We start from the raw sequence: 24640 nt of genomic DNA, 5'->3' as shown, positions 1-24640 counted from the left end.
ATGGCAAGAGCTGCTGCTGGCACGACAGGAGAAGATATGACCAGGAGCCAGGCTACCTGACTGGAGACCCTGGGGGAGCCCACCATGTGGGGACCAGGATGTAAGGGCAGATTTGCACAGGGGTCAGCAAGAAGATAAGTTCCCGTAGGCTGGTGGGCCTTGGACACTGTGATTTTCTTCCCCAAAGAGTCAATTTTATTTACTCTTATGAATATTTTTGCCACAGAATGTTCTGAACATGGCCTGTGCTGGGCAGCAGACCCCTCTCTGTAACCTGCCAGCAGCCAGGGGCAGAGAGCAGCTGTGAAGGAAGGGAAAGGGTCTAAAAGGGGAACGGTCAGCACCGCCCAAATAGAACGCTTCCCTCCCAGTATCCTCCCAAGGCCAGGCCCCTGGAGTCTGAGTGCCAAGAAATCTGCTGACAGAGCAGAACAAAAAAGGGACGGCTCGTCAGACAGCTGGGCTCTGCGCCTGCCCCAGGCCCCAGCCTGTAGGCGGCCGGGTGCCCGCGAACTTGTCTCCCCAGCCCTCGTGTCCAACGTCCAGGAGCGTCCCCACAACATAAACTAATGAAGCCCCTTCCCATCCAGGCCCCGGCTAGAGGTGAGCTCCATAATGTCAACTGTGGGTTCACCCCGAGGCCCTGGGTTGGGCGTGAACACAAGAGCCCTTTGCAGATACTTCTGCGAGATCGGTGGTCAATACAGGGTTAGAGTGCCTTGCAGAGGCAGATCAAATCACTTTTAATTTTCTGTGGGAAGTTTATTCCATATCCGTCTGTTAAGTTAGGTTGTATTTGCCTAGAAGAGAGAGTGTCGGCTCCAGAGAACATCTTGGGACAGAACGCTGGGCTCTGCTGGCTGAGTGGGAGGCCCTGCCCCGGGGCTGCTACTCACGCAGATGGCGTTGATGTCAGACTCGTGGCCAGTGAACGTCTGCCGGCACATGCCTTCTCGCACATCCCAGAGTTTGGCCGAAGCATCACAAGCACCAGAGACAAATAATCTGGTGTCAGGAGCGAGAGAGAGGCTCATGACATCCCCAGTGTGTCCAGTAAAGGTGGTGGTCTGCTGGCCAGTTTCTATGTCCCACAGAGCACTGAGGTAAGAGCAGACGACAGGCAAACATCAGACTCACCTAACTACGTGAAAACTGCTGGGTCTTCAAAAACAGCTAAGACCAAAGGTGAAATTCTGGGCATTCACTTAAAACAAATTTAAATTCTAGGAAGTGGACATGACTCAAATGATAGAGCGTCCATCTACCATATGGAGGGTCCAGGGTTCAATCCCCAGGGCCTCCTGACACATGTGATGAGCTGGCTCACGCGCAGTGCTGCCGCATGCAAGGAGCTCCATGTCATGGAGGGGCACCCCTGCATAGGAGTGCCACACGTGCAAGGAGTGTGCCCTGCAAGGAGAGCCATCCCGCGAGAAAAAAGCACAGTCTGCCCAGGAATGGTGCTGCACACACATAGAGCTGACACAGCAAGATGATGCAACAAAAAAGAGACACGGTTTCCCAGAGCTGCCAGATAATGCAAGCAGACGCAGAAGAACACACAGCGAATGGACACAGAGCGCACACAACTGGGGGGGGGGGGTAAATAAAAAATAAATCTTTAAAAAACAAAAAACATTTAAATTCTGTACCACGACTTTGCTTGGAAGGGAAACAAAAGCAAGCCAATAATCAAAGCCTGCAGATGAGCAAAGAGCCATCTGTGTGGACTATGAGCTCTTGTCAGCTGAGACCCCGCTAAACGGAGCTGGAGCGTGGCTGGAACACATGGACGCTCAGCATGCATGCCACCCACTGCCCTGCGCGCGGGCCTGGAGGGCTGAGCACTGAGGTGGAGAGGTGCTCTAGCTCCTGGGCACAAGGAAGTTTCCTTCTCCACAGCCTGGGGGTCTCCACGCTGGCAGCCCTCCCGCTCCACCTCCCGTGTGGAGACCATCCCAGGTAAACAGGTGGCTCAGGTATTCTGAGGTCCTGCTCTACTTCCTCCAAGTCACAAACAGGTGGTGGGGGTCCCAGCAGGCCCCCGGCAGGGCCACCCTGTGCTGCTGCACAGGGTGAAAAGGTGAGAGTCGGGCAGGAAGCTGACCGCAAAGGCACAAGTACGTGTGCAGCTCTTATGCCTCAACTGCAGGTCAAGTCTGCCCCATCTCAGCTGCAGGGGACAGAGGCTTGGCCCCAGCCTGCCTCGGCGTGAACTGCCTAGGAGACTTCCTCCTCGGGGTCCTTCCTAGGTCGGGAGACTACAGAAAGGAGCAAGACACTGCCAGACGTCTGGAAGAAATGGCTCACAAATGGAGAGCTGTGAAAATACCTGCTGACAAAGACGTCCTCCCAAGGGGTCAGTCTCTGTGATAAAGCCTCTGTAAATCGAGGAGATTTATACACGGAGCCCTTGCCGATGAGCTGGAGGGGACAGAACTGGCCCTGGGCATGGCAAGCAACACCTCTGAGCCCTTACCCCAACCCCAAGACTGGGAATCTGGGCCAGCAGCAAGCCCCTCACGGTGACCCCCAAAAAACAGAAAGAACCCACAGCGACGGTTTCAATCTAAAGTATTTTCAGAAATTTAATTCTGGGCCTTTAAAGGATATGCTTTGGTGCATACTTTAGCTAGGCTGAAGTATGCTTCCATCTATCAGTAAAGAGAAAACTCTAAAAAAGTAACAAGTATGATATAATTCACCTGATATCGTGACACCTACTACTTTACTTTTAAGCTTTCCTTAGCATTCACTAGAAGACGGTGTTCTCAGAAGTGACGCTGACCCCGCCCCTGCCCCACTACTGACCGGCACTGGACAGGAAGTGGAAACAGTTGCGGCACTTGGCCACCCACGTGGTCCCAGGACCTCTCTTCCAGCTCTGTTCAGAACTCAACGCTGAGCTCCCAAATGTCAACGTGGCACGGCCCTTTCCAGCCACAGACCGTCCTCCTGACTGTCCAGGGTCTCCCTCCTCACATTTCCTCAAGAGCTGCCAGTGCACACAGCTGGCCCCAGCTCAGCCACTTACCAGGTGGTGTCCCCGGAGCTGGTGACGATCTGATTGTCATCCAGGAAGCGGCAGCAGGACAAGTAACCTGTGAAGAGCAGACCCAGATCATGAGCCACGCCCAGTCATTTGGAAACAAAAGAAAATGTTGACAAAGTGACCATTCCCCAAGTGCTACGCTTAGGCTAGCCAGTGAAACATCTCGCCGGTCCTCCACTCCCTGCTTTTGTGGGCAGTAAAGAATAAACAAGCCGAGGCCATGTGTGTTGTGGGGCATGGCAAGTAGTGGCCGCGAAGCCTGGGAGTGAGGGTCAGCCATGACCTCCACTGAGGATGAAACCCAGTGCAGTGAGCACGCCAGTCTCTGAAGGCGCCTGGGCCTGAGGTGGCCACGCCAGGAAATTGGAGGAACTGCAGCAGCAGCAATTCTGAAAGGGGGCAGTGGCCGCCCCGCAGGCATGCCTGCAAACCCAGGGCGGCCCCTGGGGGAGGTCGAGAGGTGCGCTCTGCCAGCCATGGAGACCCTCCACTGTCTGCAAAGCTCCCGGCCCGCCGCCCCGCCTGCACACCTGGGCGGAGCTCCAAGCCCCTCCGAGGGGTCCTGTCCTCTCACTTCTGAGCGTCAACCCAAGTTCTCCTCCCAGGGAAGCAGCACTTTACTTCCTGGCTGACCGCAAGTCTGCTTCAAGTCAGCTGAACGGCTCCTTCCGCCCAGAAGCCATCCCTGAGCACCAAGACCACCCACCAGTGGCCCTGGGGGTGCCTCCCCGTGTGCCCGTGGGCAGGGAGGGTGGAGGGAGGTTGTCACAGCAGCGCCAGCACCACTGCAGTGCCAGGCACAGGGAAGAGACGCGCCGCAAAGGCAGCTCTGCTCTCCCTGGACAGGCTCTGAACGGCCACGAGGCGCCCACAAGCTTCTCACACCTCCAGAGTCCAGGGTCCAACACCAAGACCAAATGGTCCCGACTCTCAGAGCCTTCAGGTGACCCCTAAGTGTCAGCTGGCGATTACAACTGTGACGGTGGAGGCGTCATAAATACTAAGTGCAAATCGCGAGCATGGCGGGGTCACCAAGACACGTCACTAACTGGGAAGAGCCTGGCACTCCCTGCACAGGGGGGCAGCTGGCAGCACCCGCCCCCCTCGGAGTCTGGAAGGAAACCCTTCAGGAAAGAAAACGGGGCCCTCAGTGTTCCCTCTGTGACTTTCTGTAGTCTGAGCTTTCTAAATATACAAATATTACTTTTAAACAAAGTCAGGGTTGCTGGCTAGATAGGGAGACGTAACCTCTTTTTTGTCCTTTTGTGTACTTTAACATATTGAAGGGGGAAAAAAACCACTGAGCTAACAGGTTTTTACAAAAAAATTTTTTTTCTCTCAGAAATGAAAATGGTGGAGATAAACTTCTTAATTTAGTCAACAAGCACGACTGAGCATCTGCGCAGTAAGGACGGGCCGTCCTGGACGGGGGGCCGGTGGCGAGGCGGGGGTCCGGGCACCAGGCTGCAATGGCAGCTGGGCTTGGGGCTCTGCCTGGGGGCTCCCAAGTGTGAGCTCCTGACTCCCCAGATGCTCCTGGGGATCAGAGCTGTCCTTGCCTGTAAGAAATTCTCAACAGAGAGTGGCAATCACGTGCTCGTCATCACTGAGGAATAAATGTCCAGGGTGTGTGCTTGCAGGGGGACGTGGGGTGAACACACACACAGGTGTCCCCCTCCCTGGGGCAGCCTGTGCCGAGCACCCTGAGCCCCACGCGGGGGGCTCCACCTGCAGGCAGAGCAGCGTGCAGCCGCTCCAGGACTGGGCTTCGCTCGTCCACGGCCAAAGCCGTGAGGGCAACGGCACCACTGGGCGTCCTGGACCTGCCCCCACAGGGACATCTTTCCTTCTGTACCCAGTGCACTGGCACCTGCCAGGAAAAACAGGAACCAAGGGACGAGACAGACCCACGGTGCATTCTCAGCTGGGTAAGACGTGAGCTCTGGCTGCACAAACCACCCTAGAACGTGACGCAGAAGCCGTCACGGCACGGACTGGCGAGAGTGCCGTGCTCAGAAAGCCAGCCAGACGCAGGTTAGAATGTCCACGCAGCTGTGGTCACTGAGACCAAAAGGTTCTCAGAAAAGGCGCCGTGAGGGTAGGGGCAAGGACACCTGGTGCACAAGTGCCTTGGGACAGTGCCTGCGGTGAGAGTGACCTGGGGTTACAGCAGGGCCGCTCACCAGACACAGAGCTACTAGGGAAGAAGAAATTTCGCAAATAGCATTTAATGTCTTTGTAATCCTTATTTTCACCAAAATAGAGCTTGGAAGGTTTTTATCATATATATAATATATATAAAATAAGTGTTTCATTCTGATTGCTGTCAATTCACTCGACCATTTTCAGAGGGCATCATTTATTTTGTAAGACACATCATAATCTTAAAAAGTCAAAACAAGACAGGATGTTCATCTGTTTTCTCTCTGAAGTCTAGCTAAAAGCCTGGGTAGCAGACTCTAAAGCAGGGGCTCTTAACCGGGGGTTCACAGACCCAAGATTTCAGAGGCTCTGTGAGCGTGAATTGAAAAAAATCAACTTATTGTCTTTATTTTCTTTAAACTCTAACTGAAATCTGGCATTTCCATCACTTATGAATGTACGCAATACATTACAGTGTACTTATTTCATAACACATTATTACAGTTGTTGCCTATCTCCAAAAATAACTCACACTCATCCAAAGTTTGAAATTATGGGAGTTGTGAGGCCCGATGCTAGCTGATGGTCATAAAAACTATCTGCTGCTGCATTTTGAAAAGGGGTCTACGGTTTTCACCTGACTGGCCAAGGGGTCCGGGAAACAAAAAAGGTTAAGAATCGCTGCTCTCAAGTCTGCTCATCCCTGAAGCTGAAAGTGCTAATGATTCTCCCCTCCTACTGTTAGATAAGATTAAAGACTTGGTTTCACCTGGAACAGTTTTCTGTGCAACTGAGTTTCTAAGATTCTACAAGAAAATTTCTCAGCCATGGTTTAACAGAGTTTAAACTTAAGAGGTCCAACATTCACTCATCTAGTATTTACTTCTGCAACAACTGAAAATGACAACACCCTCCTAGCACACATTCAAGTGTCCCCACCTCAAAGCTTCTGTAGTCAGTGACCATCTCCTTCCAAAATACCAGTTTGAAATGGATCAGGAGACTTCCCCGATGGCGAACAACACTGACCTCAGCTGATCCTTAAACCGTCTGAAACAAGACAGAGGCAAAGAAGCCTCCCATCTGTTTAGCCCTTAGCCTTTCACCTTTGCCGCCCCGGACTAAACTTAGACATGAATCTAAGCTGATCACACCTTAAGCTGAAAAATATGCACAAGGTCTGAAGAAGGCCATAAACACTCTTACAAGGTCATGTGCTTAAGAAAACAAACAAAGACAACTCAAAAAATAAAATTTCATGAAATATGAAGCAATATTCCTGAAATGTTCCCTCTGATACCAGTTTTTTGTTTCAACATACTAATATAGTCTGACATGTTAACAAATCAAATAGCCTTTAATTAAAATTGGAAGCAGATATGAGATTCTGATTATCCATAGAAAGGAGAGCCAAACATTAAGAATGCCTTTTTTTACCACATCCTGGGGAGGACTGATGCCATCAAATAGAGGAAACTGTATCTCTCAAGAGAAATGGTGGCCAGTGCATTAGGGCAGTTGAGCATGTCAAGCCCTCAACACTGTTGCAAGTATCTCTGAACATGGCCCTTCAAGCAATGAAGACTGACCATCACTGTGGGCCCTATGGGGAGGGGGAAAGATGTATTGAATAGATGGAACCAATGTAACTGTGTGGGCAATAGAAGTGTTTCACAAGCGTATGCAAGGATGGATATAAGACATGTAAAATTACACCAAAAATATATAGGGGCTGATAGGCTGAAATGTAAATCATAATGTAAAACAGAAGATAACTAAAAATTTAGAAAATTGTATAGTCTAAATATAAACCACAATGTAAACACAAATGTTACCTTGTTTGAAAGCTATTGTCTCAATATCTGTACATCAGTTTCCATAAATATAGTATGAATATGTAAAAAGAAAAAAGAATGCCTTTTTACAACCTGCTGCAGTTTACCAGCGTGCCTAGTGGAGGGCTGATCAAGTGGGAGGTACTGCACAGCCACAGTCCCCGTGGTTCAGGTGGCTGGCCCGGCCTGGCTTCCATAACGGAGCAGCAGCTCCTGTTGACAGCAGCAACTTTCCCACAGAAAACAGCCATAACTTCTGGATAAAATATAAACAACAAAAACCCAAAGACACTGGAAACTGTCAAAAGCAGACAGAAACCAGCGGGGAGTCTATGCCGGGAGAAGAGGCCCTGGGTTTCTTTCCCTACAGCATCTCACCTTAGGGGCATGACCCCTGCACCCAAAGACCTGCAGCCCGCCTGCCTTCAAGAACCAGGGGGCGGAGTCCAGGCAGCCAAGTAGTTGGGAAGGGAGAGCGAGAGTCTGGGAAGGAGGAAGCCCCAGAAGGGGAGCGCTGAGCTACACCACAGCTCAGCGAGTGAGCGCCTGTGAACCGTAGGGCCCGCTGATCTTCCTGCCTGATTACCCAGAAGAGCACACAACAGAGCCCAGCACCCGACCACAGCCACAACGCCCAGGACACCACTGAAAGTTACTAGACGCGAGAGCAAAGACGAACCCCAAGAGGATAAGAGTGTTACAGGTGCGCTCATGGACATAAAAGAAATACGCATGCAGAAAATAAAGAGCAGCAACCTCACCAGAAGAATAAAAGCTAGCTATCTACACACCAAATAGGAAATCCTAGAACTAAAACATAGGTTCTCTGACATAAAAAATTAACTGGATGGGCAACAGTGTATCCAGGATGACAGAAGTCAAATGAACTTGAAGATAGATAAACAGAAATGATCAAATCTGTACAAGCTGGAGCTTGAGAAAAAGGAACAGAGCCACGTATTGAAAGTCTAACTGGCGTAAGACACAAGAGAGGAGACTATAGATCAGAAATTATATTTGAAGAAACGGCCTAAAATTTCCCCAAGTTTGATAAAAGACAAATTGGTAGATATAAGAAGCCCAAGCAGAAGAAATACAAAGGAAAGCACACTAGGGAAACCACAGTCAAACTGCTGGAAAACCAAAGAAAAATCTTTAAAATGCTATGGGGGGGGGAAACCTAGAATTTGAAATCTATCAAAAATATCCTGCAGAAAGGAAGGTAAATTAGACCCTTTTAGATAAAAGAGTGGAATGTGAATTCCCTGCCAACATGTGTGCACTAACAACAGGAAGTGCTGAGGGCGCTCTTCACACCACAGGGACACCAGGAGGAGACCAGCTCGTCAAGGGGGACTGGGGCGTCAGAAACGGCAAATATCCAAACAGATGTAACAGAACCAGAGTGTCTTTAACATTTCTTCAAATGGCTAAGAATGTTTAAAGCAGGGGAAAAAAATGTGTTGTAGGAGTTTATAACACATGTAGATGTAATACCTATGAAAACTACAAAAACAAAACAAAAAAATGAGGTGGAGCAGAAAATGGGCCTTTGTGGCTGCAACGTTTTCTCCATGAACAGTATAATTAACCCTGTGAGTGGAGTACACCCTCGCAACCTCTACATCAATCACTAACAAATGATCCAGTGGTTCACCTAAAAAAACAGATAAACTAAACTATAATGGAATACAAGTGACCCAAAAAGGAAAGGAAGAACAGAAGAACAAAAAAAGAAAAAAATGGAAGCAAATGGTAAAGTGGAGGACGTAAATGCAATATATCAAAATTATATCAAATATAATGAACTAAACACTATTGAAAAGATAGAAACTTTTAGAACGGATATAAAACAAGATCCAACTACCTATATGCTGAATCTGTAAGAGATTCATTTTTAGGGTAACAACAGAGTTAGGTTGAAAGTAAATTACAGCATGCGAACACTGAGCACAAGAAGGCTGGAGTGCCGTGTGAACATCAGATAAAGGGTATTATGAGAAAGAAAGAACACTGCAAAATGATGCAGCAGGAAGAGACAACCAGCATACAGGTGTGTGTGCCTGTCAGCAGAGCTCCAAGATCACAGGCAGCAACAAAGATGGAGAAGAAGACAAATCAACAATCAGCTATTTTTAACATCCCTCTCTCACCAATTTATAGAAATAAAATAAAACGAAGACATAAGATTTTACCAACATCAAAAATCCTGACTGAATTAACACATACACACAAGATACTTTATCCAACAATGGTAGTATACATATTATTTTGGAAGTGCACATGGCATGTTTGCTATGATAGAATACTTGTACCACAAAAACAAGCCTCCATTAATTTTAAAAACCTGAAATGAAATATGTACTCTGAACACAAAAGCAATTAAATTCTTATCTAAGAAAACTTTCAATATTTGGAAATTGAACTATATTCTTTTAGATAATCCATGAATCAAGCAAAAAATCACAAGAGAAATTAAAAATATTTTATATTGAATGATAATTAAAATACAACATATTAAAATGTGTGGGAAGTAGCACTTAAAAGGAAATTTATGGGCTTTAAGGGCTTATGTTTCAAAAGAAGAAAAGTCTAATACCAGTGGCCTAAGGCTCTGCCTTAATGAAGATGGAAAATAAGAGGAAAGCAAGCCTACAGTAGAAGGGAGGAGATAATGACGAGAAGAGCAGAAATAATGAAATACAGGAGGCATGTGGTTCCTCTCTTTAAAAGGGCAAAGGATATACTCTTGTCTGGCCAAAATTTAACAGACTATTTCAATGGTGTCAAAACAATGCTATTTACTCCATCAATTATGATCATTTCTTGGTTATATGTGAAGTAGGTAAGCCTAGTGGGGAGTTGCTGAAAAAATAATGAGGGACAGAATTTTTGAGCACTGGGAACACAGTGATAAAATTAAACTAGGGTGGAATCTTCTTTCAGAAAAGTTTTATCTTTTCTTAAAAGAGTCGTAGGTAAACTAAACCTTGGCAAAATGATACACTACCCAACGTTTATAGCTGGCCATGTTGGAAATAACTTAAAGAGCCAACAGCGCTCTTTCCGGCCGCCTCCGCCTTGAGGGCAGTGGTGGTGTGGTGGCCGCTAAGACGCAAGGTCATCGCACAAGCCCATTTTCTCATTAGGAAGGCCGTGTGGAGAGGCGCTCGAGACAGAAGACGGTTTAGGAGGAGGAGGCGAGGGACTGGACTGTATTATGTTAAGGTACCAAAGAAGGATGGCCGCTAGCTGTCAAGGGAGCTCCAAAGGGCCTGGGATCCACGACAATGGGAAGTTACTCAACTTAAATCCAGAGGCCTACCTGGACTCTCCTTGGTTTAGTTTTCAAAATATTACTGGCTATTATTGCCAGCCTTTTTTTGTATGTGAACCAATCTCATCACATAATTTCTGAGAAATGGTGACCATCCCAAGCATAACACGCACCACGGGCAGCAGCTTATGTTAAGCCAGAGTTGCTAACAAGAACGTGTACCTGTGTGTCCAGCCAACTCGCGACTCACACGCACGTTCCCCTCGCGTGTTTTCAGATTGTAAATGGAGCAGATGTTGTCCAGGCCCCCGCAGGCCACGTAGTTCCCAGAAGGCGCATACGCACAGGTCATGACCCAGGAGGAGCGCAGTGGGATGGCGTGGACCTGAACGACAGGACACGGATGACGGCACAAAGTTCAGAGACTCTAATGGGTGACGTTACGCCTTAACTGCCAGTCTAACTTTATTTCATGGGAGGTGGAAGAGAGAAAAGTAAGGGCCCAAATTACTTCATGATAAATTTATGTGGCTAGGCAGATGAAAAAGTAATATCCAGTGCTGTATAACCAAGCACCAATTTAATCTGTAGTTTCATTCAATTCTCATCTTAATGCCAGGTAGATACTTAAGTTAATAGTAGCACAGCCTCCCAATCAAAACTGTGTATTACTATGAGACCATTGTGCTAGCCTGTTAAGAATGGCTAAAAGTCATTTAAAAAGGGAATATTTTTACTCAAGCAATCGAATTGGATATTATTACAATTAATCCTGCCTTCTGCTTTATATAGATTTCTTTTAAGTACTGCAATCTTTTATAAACACTTCGTGTTCTCTAGTAAAATAGAAATGAATTAAGACTTTTAACATACATGTCTGAACTAAGGATAGCAATTTTTTCACTTAATATGATACAACCTAGGATTAAATTTTTAAAAAGAATAAATACAATGCCTCTCAGTGAATCCTTTGTAAGACTTAATAACTAAAAAGCTACGTTTCTGCATTCTACAAATAAAACATGAACTTTTCTAGGCTTCTGGAAACATGTGGAGGTAACTCACCTCCACCTGCTCTGTAAAGGGACAACAAACTACAACAGAGTCATGCCTGGGCCTCAGGAGAAAAGTGGGCTGGCCAGGTGGCCCGCTTCTGTCTCACCTACAGGACCTATCACTGAAAACAGAACGCGCTCTGCGCCCACCGCCCGCTCGGGGCTGCGGCAGGGCCGGCGCCGCCTACCTTGTTGGTGGTGTAGCTGTCCCAGATGATCAGCTTGCCGTCCTGGGAGGCGCTCACCAGGAGCCTGGGGGGACAGGAGCAAACACGTCAGCAAGAGCGCACACTGGACTTTGGTGGTTTCTAACATGTTCCAATGCTATGTTTGCTTGAAACAGGAGGTGAGGGAAGGAGGAATTTACATATTAGACCAATTCTGTTAAGCATAAGCGCAGGAGAGAAGACGCTCACAGATGAAGAGTTCAGGCGCCAGAGCGCTCAGCTTCGAATGCAGACGAGGACACCGGAGCTGCTCCCTCTGTCTGCTAAGATGGGCGGTCTGACTTCTTCTCATAACTGCTGTTTGGTTTCTTATTATAAATAAAGTTTGAGACCACAAATCTTGCAAGAGCCAAGGGAGATGGAAAATACTTAGTACATAATTTTTTGTTTTCCATTTTTTAACAGAGAAAGCAAAACGAAAAAAAAACTTCAAATTCACGAGACATTTCCCACCAAAATAAACAAATAGAACCTCACAAAACTGTCCAGTCTGAGCTAAAGTTGGGACCCAGAAACATGCAGAAGCCTCACCTCTACCTGCTTTTTAAGGAGATGGCAAACTACAGCAGAGCTGTGCCTGGTCCATCAGAGGAGACCAAGAATGTGTCAAGAATTTTTTTCATGACTTTTTTTTTCTGGGAAACTGTGCAAAGTCTGAGATGTGTACATTGAAAAGGTATTGTCTCTGTATGTGCAGAATTAAGACAGGATACTGGAAAAGGAGAATCTACTAGGCAATGGAATTATAAGTTATTTAGGAGGTACACAGAGTAAAAGTAAATTCAGGGAATCATAGCCCCTCTTAAGATATCCTTAGGAATTCTGCTTTATAGAATGTGCTGTTTTCAGAGAATTGTGAGAAAGTGTTGCTGGTATTGTATACAATGATATATAAATTTTAAAAATTTATTAATCTTAAATATACATAAAATCATTTAACCATTTAAGTTGACAATTTGACATTAAATACATTGACAATACTGTGTTAAGTTTCACCATTATCTATTTTTAGATAATTTTCTTCGTCATCAACCAAAACTTGCACTCATTTAGTAATAACTCCCCATTTCCCACTCCTGCCATCCCTGGTAACCACTATTCTGCTTTCTTTCTCTCTGAATTTGCTTATTCTAAGTATTTCTTATCAGAGAAATCAGACAGTCATTGTCCTTTTCTGTCTGGCTTATGTCACCAAACCCAATGGCTTCAGGGAGCATCCACGCTGTGGCATGTACTGGCACGTCACTTCTTTTTACAGCTGAATAATATTCCACCGATGGGCATACCACATTGTGTTCATCCCTTCATGCAGTGACAGACATGAGCTGTTGACGCCTTTTGGCTACCGTGAACAATGCTGTGATGAACTTTGGTATGCAGGAATCTGTTCAACTCCTGCTTTCAATTCTTTTGGGCAAATACCTATGAGTAAAATTGCCACAGCTGCTTGTCATGTGGGTGGGAAACGGGATGGAAGCCACAGAATGGTGGGTGAAATTCACTAATATTTACTGCAATTTACCAGCCTCTTTTTACAGCTCTTCTCTGGATGAGGCACTATTCCACTAGACACCAGAGTTTCAAAATAGTTGATTGAGACAGTTCCTGCAGTTGACAGCTGTTGGTGGCAGCACCGATTCCTGGAGCTTCCTACTCTGCCATCTTTGCACAAGCCTCTCCAAAGATTGTTAAAAACACAGGTTTTAATCAGTTCAGCTATAAATATACTTAGGTTCTTGTAGCTGATCAAGCTAGAGATAAAAATTCACTCAAGTCACTTTGAAAACTTCCATGTTTTAATCAAACTTAATGTTCTGACATATAATGCTAAACACATACTTCTGAAAAAAAGCAGCCCTGGCCCCACCCCAATCAAGATGGGGGAGCAAGACACTTTAGGGGCTCATCCCTCCATAAAAGCTTTGAACATCCAGTAAGAATGTGACAATACATCTTTCTCAAAATTTCAGGAACCAGCTCAAGGCTTGCAGCAATAGGCAGGTGCTGAATCAAGAGAAAGGCCACTGGGAAGCGAGGGTCCTCGTGAGGGCCTCCTGCCCCCTCACGGCTTGGCGTGGAGCCAGCCTGCAGCCTGTGCGGATCCCTGGGCCTTGCTCTAGCCGGCGCGGGGACCCTCGTGCCTGGTCTGTCTGGGACAGGCTTGCTGTCCCGGACTCCCCTACGGAAGCTGTGGGCAGGCAAGGGACAGCTGGCTGCAGGACACACAGGGCAGTGCCTGGGACCGTGAGGAGGACGGTTTTCTATGTAAGATGTGACATTTGGAATTGTGTCAACAGGCAATTGCTAGGGCCACGTGTGCATGCTCAAGACAAGGCGTGTGGCAGAGAGGAACAGGGCAGCCGCTGGGTTTCGGTCGGGAGCTATCCTCAAACCAAGGGTGTGCATGCGGCTGTTAAGGAGAGCACCTGCACCGGTCAATCTGCAAAGGCTGGAGAAGGTGTTTGCTTTTTTCCCTTGTTCTGTCTTTTGATTAGCTCCTGGCAATCAAGAAAAGCTCTGTCATAACACTATCTGAATACAAGCTTAAGGAACAAACACCTCAGAGTCTAAATTCCAGTGATAACACATCAAAATATCAAAATGGGATGTGGAGTTTTCTCTTTGAAGTAATGAAACTGTTCTAAAATTTTTTGTGGCGATGAATGCACAACATTGTGATTATAATAAAAGCCACTGATTATACACTTGGGATCAATTGTATGTGAGTATATCTCAATAAAACTGCTTTTTTTTTTAAAAAAGTCAAAAGGTCCAGGTTTCCTTGAAAGATTACGAAACATGCAAAAAAAACAACAGGAAGTGAAGGTTCAGGGACGCGAGAAGATTAAAACTTTAGAAACCACCAATGAGGAAGACCAGACCTGGGACATTCCAAGGCAGGTGGGCAAGGTCTTAAATGTGCTCAAAGAGCTAAAGGAAATCAGGAAAACAGCACACGGACATGAAGAGAAAACCAATAGAGAGGTAGAAATTATGAAAAGGAACCACCTTCAGCACTGAAGACCCCAGGAACAGACATTTAAGATTCCCTAACGGGATTCAACAGCAGATCGGAGCTGGCAGAAGAAAGACTCAGAGACTGTGACAGTAAGACAATGGGAACCACTCAGTCTGAGGAGCAGAAAGAGCGAACAGAGTCTGAGGAGCTGTTCGACACCATTGGACGTACCCATGTATACACGGCCAGAGTCCAGGAAGGAGAAGAAAGAAAGGGGCACTGAGAACATTCAAAGAAATGAAGGCTGACGACTTCCCAAATTTAATTGAAGACATGAATATACACATTGAAGATGCTCAACTAACTCCAAATAGGACAAACCCGAATGCTATAATCTAACTGTCAAATGCCAAATATAGAATGCTGAAAGCTGCAAAAGAGAAGCAATGTGTCACATACAAGAGAGCCTCAGTAAGATTAAGTGCCGATTTCTCATCAGAAACCTTGAAGGCAAGAAGGCAGTGGGAAGACATATTTAAAGTGGTTAGAGCATAAACTGCCAACTAAGAATTATATATCTGGCAAAACTGTCATTCAAAATGAGGGAGAGATGAAGACATCTCCAGGTGAGTAAGAGCCGAGGGAGTCTGTCCCCACCAGACCGGCCCTCTAAGAGATGCTAAAGAGAGCTCTGCAAGCGGAAAAGGAAGGACAACAGACAACTGAATAGACTGAAGTTGCATGAAGAAATAAAGATCCCTGGTGAGGATAATGACATGAATAAATATAAATGCCAGTACTACTGTATTTTCATTTTGTTGCTCTACTTTTTACTTCCTACACGATCTAAAAGGCAATTACATAAAATGTAATGAAAAATCAGTAGTTCTAGTTCTGGACTTTTCCTAGTAAAACACGTCATTTGTGACAAGAACTATGTAAAGGTGGGTATGGAACCACAGGACAGGACGAAGGGCACAGGACCACTGTTTGAGTACACTAGAGACGTCAAGTGGGTATCAAGGCTACACACCAGGACGTTAAATTGAAGGCCCGTGGTAACTACATAGAAAATACTGAAGAATACGCAAACGTACAGAGACAGAAATTAGAGTGTATGTTGCTAGTGGTGGAGTCAGGGGGAATGGGAAGCTAATGCAAAATTGGCATAGGGCTTCATCTGGGGACAGGGGAATGTTTTAGCAAGGGAAGGTGGTGAGAGGGTCCTGCAGTATTATGAATGTGATGAATCCCACTGAATGGTGTGCTTGGGAATGGCTGAGATAGGAAAATTTATGTTGCATATATATGTCCCCACAATTAAAAAACAATAAGAACAAACAACTAAAGAGGCAGTGACAATTAAATGTATTACACGATCCTGGATGGGATCTAGCAGGGGGAAAAAATGGTTTAAAGGGACATTATTGGGACACATGAAGAAACTGGACTAGACTGTAAGCTCTGTATCAGTGTCACACTTCCTGAACCTGGTGCCTGCACTGAGGTTGCGTAAGCGCATGTTCCTGGTTCTCAGGAAATGCACACGGCAGTGTTAGGTGGCCAGGAAGCAGGATGCCCACACCTACACTGCAGTGCTCAGAAATGGACTGACAAATGGGCAGACAGATGGACTGACAGAATGACCGAACGGAATGGTATGCTGAAAGTGTCAAAGGAGGTGACTGGGGTGGTAAGGGTGTGGTGACGCTCTCTGAATGGGGTTTGAATTGGTTTTGTAACTTTCCTTTAAGTTTCAAAGTATTTCAAAATAAAGTTTTTTTCTAAAAAGGAATGCAATTACTGAACTGTATATTTTAAAGTGGCTAAAACGGGAAAGTTTATGCTGTATGTGTTACCCCAATAAAAACCCCCCCCAAAAAAACGGGAGAAGCAATCAACAATGAATCTGGATTTTCAATATTGCATTACAAAATTTATTACAGAAAGAAACAACTAAGTACAGGCTCCAATCCAATTATTTCTCAGATGTAACTTCTTAAAGCAAACTCTTGCATTTAGGTTCAATAATAAACATATTATGTACTTAAAATACTGCCATTTCAGGCATTTCTTGCAGCCCACGGCTCTAGTGCCTGTCAGAGCTGTCTAAAGAAGAGAGCGCACCAGCTCATCCTCCACCAGCTCATCCTCCAGGTCGGGAAGGGCACCTTCAGCAGCCTCCTGGCTAGGAAGTCTTAACACTTGCTGACTCGCCCGAGGGTTACAGTGAAGCTAAGCTGCCCACTTATCCTTTCAGAAGGTGAGAGAAGTCAGGCCTCAATCCCAGATCCGATAAATGCTCAAGCCCTGGGTTTATTCTGTCTGGGGTCTCTCACCTACGCTCAAAGCAGTCACACCTTGGGAAGACACTCCCCACACAACAGAGCCAGGAGGCAGGAAGCAAGTTACAAAGGCTCCAGGACACTGGAAATAAAAGTCAGAGTCCAAACGTCTAAAGTCCTTTCATTTCACCCAAAGGAAGAGGGGCTCTCCAGCCTGGCTTGGCCTCTAGTCGCATTTCACCCCAATTACAAGACCTCAGCAGGTGTGAAAAGGAAAAACTCACTTTAAATTAGTTTGTGTGACCGAAATCCAATCTCAAATGTTTTTATAAAGGGGAGACTTTAAAAAGAAATGAACAGGGAAGTGGACTTGGCCCAGTGGTTAGGGCGTCGTCTACCACATGGGAGTCCGCGGTTCAAACCCCGGGCCTCCTTGACCCGTGTGGAGCTGGCCCATGAGCAGCGCTGATGCGCGCAAGGAGTGCTGTGCCACGCAGGGGTGTCCCCCACGTACAGGAGCCCCACCCGCAAGGAGTGCGCCTTGTAGAGAGCCGCCCGGCGCGAAAGAAATGGCGCTGCACACATCGAGAGCTGACACAACAACAAGATGACACAACAAAAAGAAACACAGATTCCCGGTGCTGCTGATAAGGCTAGAAGCGGTCACAGAAGAGCACACAGCGAATGGACACAGAGAGCAGACAACTGGGGGTGGGGGGGCTGGGGAGAGAAATAAATCTTAAAAAAAAAAAAAATTAAAAATACACTGATAAACATTATAAACATATACACAATACACATTCACTGAGGGTTTCTCATGCAGTTTGGAAAGGCAAACTGAATCAAGGCAACAGGATGAGTGTCCACGAATTACACAAACATGATAAAATAATGTATTCAAATTATGGCCTTAAGTCATGAAAGAAAATCTCACAGAACATCCTTTGTTTATGAAGGCAGGAAATATGAAAATGATTTAAGCAAAATGTGTGCCTCAAATTTTATAATAAAAATGGTTTTGAAGGGAGTGGGTGCAGCTCAGTGGTTGAGCACCTGCTCCATGTGGGAGGCCCAGGGTTCAACCCCTAGTACTTCCTGAAAAAAAAAAGGCTATGAACTTTGAAGAGGGAAACACTTAGCTATCCAGAAAACATGGCTAACAATCCCTGAAAGGCCCTGGACAGGAGAGGCCTGACACCCCAACACCGTTCATTTCTTGTTGTCTTCTACTTATGGTTGTAAAACAGAGCCCCACAGCTGCACGTAGACCAGAAACCCGCAGGCCCATGACCAAGACGCCCGGGGGGGGCCTGGCCCTGCCCCTTTCGGGACTCACCCTGCACGGCTCCCCGCACGCACTGCTCAAGTTACACACGCTTCTGAGTTCCGAGAACACGCCAAGCCCTTTAGTCTGCAGCCTGGGTGGCTTTCAGGGCACCACTGCTGCATCGCCGCTGGGGGTGCCTCGCTGGCTGCCCAGTCCAGCGCCCCAGGCGTTACAGGACAGCACATTCCTAGGGAGTCCAGAAGGCACCAGGCTCTGGACACTGGCCCGCCTGGAGAACTGTCTACACAGGGTACGAGGGACCCAGCGAAGGAGTAAGTCTCAAACGCCGCGCACTGTGTGATCACCTTCTACCTTGCTTTTCAGGGGTATCGAGGAGTGGATCCGGGACCTCCTGCACGAAAGCAGGTGCTCGGCCCCGAGCTAGATCTGCTGCCTGGCATCTGGTCTGATTAATTCTCAAGTGGATTGTTTAGTAAAGGCATTCTGTTTCTTCCTTTCTTCCTTTTGCATTCTTTCTGAGTACTCCCATCATTAAAATGATCTAAGCATTCATTTGCATATGCAATCTTATGAGATACTGTATAGAACTAAAGATAGAATCTTTTGTTCTCTAGTTGTTACACTCTAAAGCAGACAATTTTAGGAACAAAGAGAACACCAAGTAGAAAATTCCACTAAAAAAATGACTACTCAAAGGTACTTTATGAATTGTATGTTAGGTATTCAGAAGAGCATGTTATAGTCACACCGCATTTTATTTAATTATCTGTGTGGAAAAAGTAGGAGAGAGACTTCCTGGTGCCCTTACTCTTCCCAGAAGCCCATGGGGCAGGGCAGCTGGGGTCACAAGAGGGTGAGGGCCAAGAAGCCGCAAGGAGCAGCAGCGCCTGCACAGAGGCCAGCCAACTCTCCCAAGAGAAGAAGGGCATAAGCAGCGGAGCTGCGAGAACAAAGGTCTAGAAATAGAAATAACTGCTGGGGGCAGGATCAGAACTGAATGAGTATTTCTAAGGAGATGGAAAAATGACTGGACACCAGCCTGAGCTGAGCGGAAATGTGGATAGGGGCTGTGCACTTAGGATCCTGACCCGGCCTGCAGTTACAGATTCGACTTGCCAGTTTCTCCTTCATAAACCATGACAAATGAATTCAGATTATTTTTCCCTTGAAAACCAAATAAATCCTTGACTGCCCCAATATGCACCTGGAATCTGTGCCCCAGTGCATGGCATAGATCTTGGCCAAATGCCCCCTCAGCGTCCGCCTTGTGCGCATCTGGATTCTTCCCACTGGGTCAATGTTGTTTGTGATCTTTAAAAAAAAAAAAAAAAGAATGCAAATTAACTCTCAGTAATGAAACGAAGTTGCTTAGAGGGCAGCTCTCCCTCGCTGCACCCCACACTTGGCATGCCCACCACTTCCCCCAACAGCAGTGCCCCCACCTTGGTCCTGCCCACTGCGAGCAGTGGCCAAGGGCGCCCTGTTCCCTGCTGCACGACGACGCTCAGCACCGGTGCCCTTTCCTGTCTTACCTTCTTTTGCCTCATGTTTCACTGCGCCACCGGGTTTTCAGGACAAACCACCTCCCAGACGCTTCCCCTCAGAGCACAAACACAGGCAGGGCCGCCCACCCGCACACTGAGCTCTGCCCTCTCCTCTTCGTGACCCACTCACTAGCTCATGCAGGCCCAGCACCCCCATTTCTCAGCCCTCTCAGGACTGCTCTTCTACAGACACAGCCATGCAGGCCGCACACCATGAGGTCACACTGCAGTCACCAGCGACCAGGGCCAAAGGCTCCAGCGGCACTAAACTGTATGTAAATATTTGTTGATCCAACCCAGGAGGTAAACAAACAAACCCAACATTAATGATTTTAGGTTGAATGGAATAAATGCATCACAACAGTGAATGAAAAAAAAACAAAAACAGAAACAGTCCAAAATGTATCTTTAAATTTCAGGTAATTCTATGCTATTAATTTTCTTATTGTTTATCCTCAATTAAAAGGACATCCCTTAAAGCACCTAGGCCAATGAAAAAATTTAACTATCCTCAGTAGGAAAATAAATATATCATTTTTCTTTCACATTGCTGTTCAATTCTTTGGACTTTAGAAATTGGAGTTCTGAGGAAGATGAAGGTTGTAGCTTCTAAATATCTTATTTTAAGACCATAATATTTTGCGATATGACCTTCACAGTAGTTATTATTTAGGGCTTGCGTGATACTACCCCTTTGCCTATCACTGGAACCCCTCCTGAACAAACACGCATCACGCAGCCACATTCAGCCCTCACTGCAGAGGCGGGGGACGCTCCCAGCTCGGGGGCTGGCCCTTGCGTGCGCCTCCAGCCCAGGCCGAAAGACTTGGGTAGGGAAACGGACTTGGCCCAGTGGATAGGGCGTCCGTCTACCACATGGGAGGTCCGCGGTTCAAGCCCCGGGCCTCCTTGACCCGTGTGGAGCTGGCCCACGCGCAGTGCTGATGCGCAAGGAGTGCCGTGCCACGCAGGGGTGTCCCCCGCGTAGAGGAGCCCCACACGCAAGGAGTGCACCCATAAGGAGAGCCGCCCAGCGCAAAGGAGGGAGCAGCCTGCCTAGGAATGGCGCCGTACACACTTCCCGTGCCGCTGAGGACAACAGAAGCGGACAAAGAAACAAGACGCAGCAAAAAGACACAGAAAACAGACAACCGGGGGAGGGGAGGGGAATTAAAATAAATAAAAATAAAATCTAAAAAAAAAAAAAAAAAAAAAAGACTTGGGTAACCGAATTTCTCTTACCTGAGAGAGAGTTGCATCTGCACATGCTTTTCTAGCATCCTAGGAAATAAGGAGAACGCAGTCACGTTTCAGGTACTGTCCATCGCAGGTCCGCACACCACTGTTTCAGAGCCTCTATAAATTGTCAGGAGCACGAGGAGAAGGGAAGGGAAGGAGGAGCCTCTCCTGCCCTCGTCTCTAACACCCCAGAGGCCCACTGCAATTTTTGGGTTATTGAGGCAAGTTTTAGGTCTACATTTCAGACCACAATGAGCAGAGAACAGGAACTATCTGCATCACCGCCGATCAGTCATCTCAGCAGCGGTACAGGATGGCAGCTGAAAGCCTGGAGGGCGGGGTGCGGCTGCGGCCGCCCTCCTGCCCACCGAGCTGCTTCGCCGTCCCCGGGGGCCTGCACACACGCCCCTGCTCTGCCTTCTTAAAAGCCCATGGAAGGCGGGGAAATGGGGCCCAGAGGGAAAAAGCCCTGTAAGGACTGATGTCCAGCCCAGAGAACTTTTCCTCTAGATTTTATTAACAAAGGGCTTTATCTTCAAGCCACACAATCTATAATTCTAAATTCTATGGAAAAGAGCAAGGGACTTGGAGTCAATCAAATTCATGTAAGACTTTCTAGGTGTTGTATCTTGTTATAAATCAGTTTTCTTACCTATAAAATGGTAGAATGACTACCCCTTGAAGCAGGTAAGATTAACAATGTCTGTGAAATACACAGGATGAACCGTAAAGGGCTATACTAATTAAAAATGTTTTCATTGCTGTGCTAAGTGATCAAAATTGCTAGAAAACACATTATGAAATCTCAAATTGGCACATGCTTATAGAAAGAATGTCATACATTATGAAGGCAAATGAGACAATGGATTTAAAAGGTTTACAATTGTGGTGCAGGCAGTGGCAACTTCATAAACTTTCAAAGGAAATACAGACACGCTTTGTTTATTGCATTTCACAAAAATGGTGTATTTTTTCACAAATTGAAGGTTTATGGCAACCCTGCTTGGTCAAGAAAGTCTTATCAGCATCATTTTCCCCACACTGTTTGTGTGTCTGTCACATTTTAATTAAGGTAAATACTTTTTTAACACAGTGCTATTGTACACTTAATAGATGACAATATAGTTTGTAAACATAATTTTTATATGCACTGAGAAACAAAAGTCATGTGACTTGCTTTATTCTGGTGGTCCAGAACCAAACCCACAATATCTCTGAGGTATGCCTGCAATTTTTAAATTGTGACAACTTCTGACAAGACGCCTCCTCTTTTTTCAGTTTTTTTTTTTTTGTTTGTTTTTACGACGCCTCCTTTAGAAAGCAGCACTGGCCAGGTGCGGGCACTTCTCCGCATGGAGCATCCTGCGCTACGCCCACCAAGGCGGCTCCCTGAGGAGACAAGGTCGGGGGCAGCCCCCTCGCTGCAGTGATCTCTGTTTTATGAAGTCAGTGGGAATATTATATAGATATATTCAAACAGATTATTGTAAATATAACAACGACCTAGATTCCAAATTCAACATCAATTAGTCCCTTGGAAGTAACTCTGTTAATACTTAAGACACAGTGAACAACTTTCTGACAGCACCTAAACGTGGGCTAAGAAAGGAGGGGAGCACTCACCAGCGCTCTTTCGGTTCCCGAACTTTACCAAGGAGTAAGTTTAAACTGATGTCTACTTCTGAATACTAATATTTTTGATGTTATATATGCCTTTTTTTTTTTTAAGATTTATTAATTTCTCCCCCTACCCCTACCCCCGTTGTCTGCTCTCTGTGTCCATTTGCTGTGTGTTGTTCTGTGTCCACTTGTATTCTCATCAGGCAGCACTGGGGATCTGTGTCTCTTTTTGTTGTGTGATCTTGCTGCGTCAGCTCTCCATGTGTGCAGCACACTCCTAGGCGGGCTGTAGTTTCGTGCAAGGCAGCTCTCCTTGCGCAGGGGCCGCTCCTTGTGCGAGAGGGCACCCTTATGCCAGGGCATCCCTGCCTGGGCCGGCACTCCTTGCACACAGCAGCACTGCGTGTGGGCCAGCTCACCACACGAGCCAGGAGGCCCTGGGTACCAAACCCTGGACCTCCTGTATGAGGCGGACGTTCTATCTGTTAAGCCACATCTGCTTCCCAGCCTTTTTAATTTTAAGAAAATCATGGGGATTTTTTTTACTGGAGAAAATAAACCTTGGGACATGGGCAATCTCACCCCAATGAAAACGGCGATTAAAACAGGTGCTCCTGGTGAATCCTAGAGGAGAGAAAATGAGAAGAGAAGACAACACAGACAGCAAAAAGCAGCAGGGTGGGAAGAGAAGGGGGAAAAAAAAACAAACAAATAAACAAAAACAGGTGCTGACAGTGCATCATGGGGCAGACTGTTAACCAGAGGGAAAATTATTTTAAAAACCAGACCCAAGGAACTTCAGTTCGTCTTCACTGTGGCCAAGGGATGCCTATCTAAATTAGTACAGCCTTTCTCAGAATGGAGAGCTTGACAACTGGAGAAAGTCTTTAAACAGGAGCAGCTGCTGAACAGCTTCTTGAAGAAGGCATCTTTGGCATCTCTGATGCTTTAGAAAGGTGTGTACAAGGATATACTGTAATTCAGTGCAAATGCTTCTACTTTCTGCGGTAAGAGGTCACCAGTTAAAACAGCTGCCTCTTTTGTCTGTTTCAACCTGAGGAAACACATGCCTGTGGACGCCTGCCAAGCACACAGCAGCAGCACAGGGAGGGCCCCTGCCACCTGAGCTCCGGCTCTGCACACAGCTCGCGCGGCCTCACTCCAGCCGACTGTCCCAGCACAGCTGCTCTGTCACTCGCATGGGCTGGCACGGTCACGCCATAAAAAAGTGTCCATCTGTACATTTGCTGGTGTTTTCTTAATCCATCAGTTACTTAGAAGACTTTTAAGAAATGCCATTTTCAATCAGCAATCCTTTCAGAGCCCCTGTTTCCTCACAATTACAGTCAAAGGCAGGAAAAAATGGTCCTTTAAAGTTTTTCAGCTTAAAAATAATTCTAAGAAAGAACACAGTCATATACCCTTTCTTATATTGTTATACTTAGCATTCTTTAAAAGGCATGTACTCTTTCGCAATCAGGGAAAACAAGTGTGTGTATATGTTTTGTTTTGGTTTTGTGTGTCTGTCGACTGTCCATACTTCTCAGCTGGTGTCACAGACTCAACAGCTTTGGTCCTGTATTGTGTACAGCTCTTCACAGAGACAAAGCCTGTGAAAATGTCTGCAGAGGAGAGAGAAGAGGCTCATCCGTGAGAAGCTCATCTGTTCTCCTAAAGAATGGCCCGATTTGAGAGCCATTCTGAGAGCATCTGAAATATAGCTGGTGCTATACACTGAGCTTTGAAGGCTGAACAGGAGAAAAATAAAATGTAAAAATATCATCAGATGTTGAAATGATATCCTGGCTTATAATGAAATTGACTAAACTTAATTTCACTCGCTTCTTTGTACATTTTGAACGTGGCAACTAGAGTATCTGCAGGCTCCATCTGGCTCACGTAACGTTCTACGCCTCAGAGAGAAGACACTGCCCGAGTACGAGCAGGCCAGGACTTTACCATGTGCCACCCAGGGGCTCTCCTTTCCCAGACACGAGAGGAGGGGAACGCTCAGTCTCAGCTACTCTGCCGGATGAACTTCATCTGCTCTGAGCAGCTCTAAACCCACTGCTCACCAACAGCTTACAGTTACCAGAAAAGCAAAACTTCTTAAAATA

At 46.4% G+C, this 24640-nt stretch overlaps 1 protein-coding gene across 11 annotated transcripts in view; it reads right to left on the bottom strand.

Annotated features, from left to right (window-relative positions):
- The window catches only part of GNB1 (G protein subunit beta 1), an 87168-nt gene that overhangs the window by 5406 nt on the left and 57122 nt on the right, over positions 1–24640 (bottom strand). For all 11 annotated transcript variants that reach the window (XM_058304618.2, XM_058304622.2, XM_058304619.1 and 8 more), the window contains 6 exons: positions 20907–20945; positions 19325–19431; positions 11550–11613; positions 10529–10691; positions 3035–3101; positions 897–1098 (listed from right to left, as the gene is read on the bottom strand). In XM_058304618.2, the coding sequence (XP_058160601.1) occupies positions 897–1098; positions 3035–3101; positions 10529–10691; positions 11550–11613; positions 19325–19431; positions 20907–20945 (642 nt within the window). The remainder of the gene's footprint in view (positions 1–896; positions 1099–3034; positions 3102–10528; positions 10692–11549; positions 11614–19324; positions 19432–20906; positions 20946–24640) is intronic.

This window comes from Dasypus novemcinctus, chromosome 9, assembly GCF_030445035.2.
Source record: "Dasypus novemcinctus isolate mDasNov1 chromosome 9, mDasNov1.1.hap2, whole genome shotgun sequence".
In the NCBI taxonomy this organism is placed as follows: Eukaryota; Metazoa; Chordata; class Mammalia; order Cingulata; family Dasypodidae; genus Dasypus; species Dasypus novemcinctus.
This window is presented reverse-complemented; position numbering and strand designations above follow the sequence as displayed.